The 5,195-nt window shown below is 53.6% G+C and overlaps 3 protein-coding genes across 3 annotated transcripts in view, besides 3 other annotated features; all 3 read left to right on the top strand.

The window, feature by feature from the left end:
• Positions 1-683: 683 nt before the first annotated feature.
• Positions 684-2,153, top strand: TraAM80_06053 (putative delta tubulin; the record flags this gene model as incomplete). The annotated part of the gene is made up of 1 exon (XM_029382910.1): positions 684-2,153. One exon carries the CDS (start codon positions 684-686, stop codon positions 2,151-2,153), a length of 1,470 nt encoding a protein of 489 aa, XP_029237269.1.
• Positions 2,154-2,471: 318 nt separating this feature from the next.
• TraAM80_06054 (uncharacterized protein) lies at positions 2,472-3,272 on the top strand (the record flags this gene model as incomplete). Its single annotated transcript, XM_029382911.1, has 1 exon — positions 2,472-3,272. The coding sequence occupies one exon, from the start codon at positions 2,472-2,474 to the stop codon at positions 3,270-3,272; it is 801 nt and encodes a 266-aa protein (XP_029237270.1).
• A 340-nt stretch (positions 3,273-3,612) lies between these two features.
• Positions 3,613-3,635: a microsatellite.
• A 488-nt stretch (positions 3,636-4,123) lies between these two features.
• Positions 4,124-4,156: a microsatellite.
• Positions 4,157-4,711: 555 nt separating this feature from the next.
• Positions 4,712-4,731: a microsatellite.
• Positions 4,732-4,999: 268 nt separating this feature from the next.
• TraAM80_06055 (delta tubulin) overlaps positions 5,000-5,195 on the top strand; it is a gene marked incomplete at both ends in the record, with an annotated part of 396 nt that continues 200 nt past the window's right edge. Inside the window, one exon of the mRNA XM_029382912.1 lies at positions 5,000-5,195. This exon is cut by the window's right edge and continues 200 nt beyond it. Coding sequence (XP_029237271.1) covers positions 5,000-5,195 — 196 coding nt within the window.

The following is a 5,195-nucleotide window of genomic DNA, read 5'->3' on the forward strand; positions in this document are numbered from 1 at the left end:
ATTGTTTTGTCATCCCCATTCACAACATACGTGGGTACACATTTTTGTACAACGGGGTAGTGGGCGAAGAAAACAACAGGATTCCTTCAAAAGTAATTAGGAGCATGTATGCCTATATTTTTCTTTTATGATCCAACCATTCCATGGTTACCTTTGTTTTTTTTGTATGTTCCTCCAGCACCCGTGCTCCCAATCAGAATACGTTACGACCCACTATCAATGGCATTTGCGTCTTTGCTAGAGTCACGAATATGCTCCGACTGAGTATAATATGTGCGTTAGGGTATACGGGGTGTGCCACGCCAATCTTGACCCATGTGGTCTTACAACACGACATGCACACGTGTGTGCGTGTCGCATTCACACACCACGTATGCCCGAATTTTATTATTGCTGGCCTTCACTCACATGTGCTTTGCGCGTTTGTGCGGGTGCGGGTGCCTCTCGTTTGCTGCATTTATAGTTGGTATTGCTGTAAGCGTGCGAGCTTACTTACATGTGCCTTTCTGTGTGTGGTGTGTTTTCCCTAGCTTAGCATCTGCAAGTCTGAAACATTACTTGTCTTTCCCCTCGTCTCCACAAGGCGCTACAAGTGGTGTGGGCGATAACACGGGCCACGGTGCAGGAGACAGGTGGTGGGTGCTGTGGCGTGCACGTTCTCAGTTGGTATCTTGGAAGAGCGAATGGCATGCGTGCATGTATTCGTTGGGCAGTGTGGGAACCAGCTTGGGACCCAATTTCTTGACAGCCTCGTAGCTGAGGCGTATGCGAGTGATGTGGATGACGGGTTTTCAGCGCAGGTGTCATCGCTTCACTTCCGACCGGCGCCGGCGCCGCGGGGCGGCGGGGTACATGATGGTGCCGCAACGTCTCCGCTCCCGCGCTGTGTGATGATTGATATGGAGCCCAAAGTCATTGAGGGCATCCTCAAGAACACCGCGGGTGGGGGAGCGTACCGGCCGCATGTACGGCAATGCATTACCCGCGATGAGGGTAGCGCCAACAATTGGGCCTGTGGTTACTTCCAGCAGGGCAGCAGCAGGAAGAAAGAGATTGTCGACGCACTGCGCCGCGAGGGCGAGTCATCGGGGAGTGTGAGCGCGTTTCACGTGGTGCACAGCGTTGCGGGTGGGACGGGCTCTGGGGTTGGCTGCCTGGTCGCCGAAGCCGTACGGGAGGAGTTTCCTCGTGCGTTGCTCCTACACTCTGTCGTTTGGCCCTTTACCACGGGCGAGGTGGTGACGCAGTGGTACAACTGCGTCATGGCAATGAGTGCACTGCGCGACACCGCCGATGCCGTTTTTATGGCGCACAATGACGACTTTGGTGATGTCATCTCCGCAAGCAAAAAAAGCGTCGGTGGTGCTCACCGTAGCGAGGTCTCATTTGCAAGCATCAACGACGGCATAAGTCGTCTGCTGGTGGATATGCATCTCCCGCAGAGTGTATGCCGTGTGACGCAGCGCTCATCCACAGCACCGTTAGCAGCCACTCCAAAGCACATTAATCACCTGCACTCACGCATGCCACTGGAGGCTGAGCGGGTGCGTTCCCGCAGCCCCCCTGCGAGACCGCTGCGACACGGCAGCGTGGCAGACCTTGTGGAGTCAGTGGCACTCGACCCGGCACTGAAGTTTTTCTCCGGCGCCTCGGTCGCCAATGATGCAGCTATTCTCCCCGGCGGAGGAAGAAGCGGTGGCAGTGGTGGGGTGGAGGACAATTCAATGTCGTGGCAGAGTGTTGTGCGGCAAGCAGCACGCAGGTCCGCAGAGCTCTTTCCGCCATTTGCCGGTAACTGCATCAGTGGAGTGGTGCCGCAGCGGCCTGTTCTCTGGAGTCTGCGTGGTCCTGCTGCCTGTAGCGAGGGGCTATCCGCGCTTCAGGCGGTTACTGCGTTGTCCCCCTCACTTTTCTCGACGGATCTCCTCCTTTTGCACGAGAAACGCTATCGTGGGCACGCAGCTCACGTGTCGCTCTTTGGCCCCACACGCGACATTGGAGTGCGGCTGTGCACAGCGCTGGAGTGTACCGAGCAACTGCTGTCCGTTGGGGCATTTACGCATCACTTTAGTCGCTATGGTGTGGAGGTGGATGATCTGCGGGACGCTGTTGTGCGGTTGTGGGACACTGCGGTGGTGTATGCGTCTGCATGAGACCAAAAGGGGTGCGAAGGCGGCAACAACAGCCACGACAACACACAGACAAGGGGGTGGAAATGTCCATGGAGACATGAAGTGTGGAGATAGAGGCGGAATAGATGACGGGGGATGGGCGATTGGAAGGGGGGAGTAAGGGGTACTCTACTGCGTCTTGGCACACCTCCCTCGTTTGGTTGTCTTTTCTGTTCGTTTCTTCATTGTCATTGTATCAGCGACAGCTTAGTCAGCCAACAACAAGGAAGAAGATCCGCAAAGTATAAAAAGGAGTAAGGAAGTAAAATCACAAAGCAGAAACTGCAAAAGAAAGCAGCCATGTCGGTTGTCATCAGCGAGGTGTCCCGGCGGTGCGTCCAGCACAACCCGTACGACAAGCAACTGCTTGACACGCGAAGCGACGGCATGAGTTTGGCCGCCGTGGAGTTCTTCAACGCCGCTGCACAAATGGAGGAGGATGCCTTAACGTCACAGAAGGAAGTCGAAACGATGGATGCATACGACCACATGACGTGCACAGAAGGTGAGGGTGGGATGTCGGACAATGTCACAGATGAGGCCAGCCAAACGTTGGCTGCATTACAAATGTCATCATCCGCCTTTGTGATGCAGCCTGCGCCCGTTTTGCCCGCCGTCCGCTATGCCTCCGTGAATTTTCGTTTCGGCAGCGCTTGGTTTGTCGCCCCCTTCCGTACCTCCGTTGGCGAAATGGTCGTGGTGGAGTACCCGCACAATAAAAGCCTGCATATGGGCCTTGTCAGCTGCATCTCGACACGGACTCCGCCCACGTTTGCCGCCATGACAGCCGCAGACGGCACGATCAGTGAGGCGGATCTTCGGCTGTGCCCGACGCTTGTGCGCCACGCCCGCGACTTTGACCGGCGGACGAAGCTGGAGCTGCGCTCACACGACCTTGCCTCGCTGAAAAATGCGCAGACGCTTGCGTTGGAAATGGAGGCGCCCGTCACATTTCTAGACGCCGAATGGCTGCTTGATCTGACGGCCGTGACGTTTCTCGTGAACGTTTGGGGCAACATGTCGCTGGTGGACCGTCTTGCAGATGAGTTGGCGGTGTTTGAGGGGTCTGAGGTTGTCTTTACGTACCCCGCGGTGAACTAACGGTCCGCGCGAAGCGCAGCACTAACACAGATGGGGGAAAAGACGTGTTGTTGGGGATCCGCGTGAGAGGGAGCGAGAGGACAAAAAATGAAGTAAATGCGCAAAAAGGAGAAGCTGTAGGAAACTTTCTCCCTCCACACCACAAGTGCGCACATACCCGTACACATATACACACGATCAAGTGTGTGTGGGTGTGTGGAGGAAGCGGAGTCACATGTATATATGTATACGTGCTAGATGAGGAAACAAGGAAGGGATGAGGTGGCTGGTTGGTTGGTGATTTCACCTGTCATCAAATCAGTATCCCCTCCCCCTGTCCTTTTGCCCTGTCCCACTTCACTTTTTTTGTTTTTTTTTTTATTTGCGATGGACGCTGTTGAGCCCACTCATTTAAAATGCGAAGTGCCAAGAGTCTGCTGCCAGAGGAAGAAGAGCAATTTAAGGGAGAGGGCGCCACGAAGCCAAGTAGGCAAGCAAAGTTTATTTGCCTGCAAGTTTCCTTTGTTTGTGTGGCTTCATACTTTTGTATTTTGCGCCTGTGCGCTTCCTTTTGCTGTGCTCTGTGGTGTTTGGCTCCTTTTTGTTTTTGCGTGTTCGCTAGAGATGAACCGTAATCGGAGAGGGAGGAGGATGTTGGGTCGCCGCGCAGGTGTGAGATATATGTTTGTATTCCCGTGGGCTTTTAGATGCGCGTGGTGCCTGTATTTTATTATTATTTTTTGGACGGCTGTGGATTTGCTTTGCAGTTCACTTGCCGCGTCCTGTGCTGGAAAAAAGGGGTGGGAGCCCCCTACCGCACGGGTGGAGGACACCAAACTTTTTTTTGGCCTCTGCTCCCTCTCGCTTTCACTTATATATATACACATATATACATACATATATATTTGAACTGACGAGGAAATGAAGAAATGAATGCGTGTGTTGTTTGTGTGGTCCCGTGTCTCCGCTGCATTGCCGCCGGTGCCGTCGTTAATGTGAGAGGGATCTGCTGTTGTTGCTTGGCCCTCCGTGTGTTGTGTGGGGTTTGGGTGCAACACACTTGCACTCCAGCACGCATGCACCATGGAGTCTGCGTCGCACAGTTGCGTCGCGAATAAAATACGCTTGATACAACAGAAACTCCCCGCCAGCCGGGGAGCGCGAACGGCGAGCAGTGAGCGCGGAAGAACTGGAAAGAAGTGTAAGACGAGCCCCCGAAGAGCTGCAATAATACTATAGGCTTACCATTTTTTGCGGATATGTATATGTCTGTTCATTGATGTTAAACTGCTGTGTAATATATAGGATGTAATCTACACCTTCTGCGGGTATTGGTAGCACCCTTTGATTTTAACGAGTATATGTTTGGATATTAGCGAATGATTTTAGTTTGCTGGGCGCTTTTTTTATATAGTTTTTTTTTTGCTGCGATCGAGTGTATAACTGTACTTTACGTGAATGAGAGAGAGAGAGAGATGAGGCGGGGGGATGTGCGGGTGCGGGTGCCTCTCGTTTGCTGCATTTATAATTGGTATTGCTGTAAGCGTGCGAGCTTACTTACATGTGCCTTTCTGTGTGTGGTGTGTTTTCCCTAGCTTAGCATCTGCAAGTCTGAAACATTACTTGTCTTTCCCCTCGTCTCCACAAGGCGCTACAAGTGGTGTGGGCGATAACACGGGCCACGGTGCAGGAGACAGGTGGTGGGTGCTGTGGCGTGCACGTTCTCAGTTGGTATCTTGGAAGAGCGAATGGCATGCGTGCATGTATTCGTTGGGCAGTGTGGGAACCAGCTTGGGACCCAATTTCTTGACAGCCTCGTAGCTGAGGCGTATGCGAGTGATGTGGATGACGGGTTTTCAGCGCAGGTGTCATCGCTTCACTTCCGACCGGCGCCGGCGCCGCGGGGCGGCGGGGTACATGATGGTGCCGCAACGTCTCCGCTCC

Source organism: Trypanosoma rangeli, assembly GCF_003719475.1.
Source record: "Trypanosoma rangeli strain AM80 chromosome Unknown Tra_15.4_contig_00211, whole genome shotgun sequence".
In the NCBI taxonomy this organism is placed as follows: domain Eukaryota; phylum Euglenozoa; class Kinetoplastea; order Trypanosomatida; family Trypanosomatidae; genus Trypanosoma; species Trypanosoma rangeli.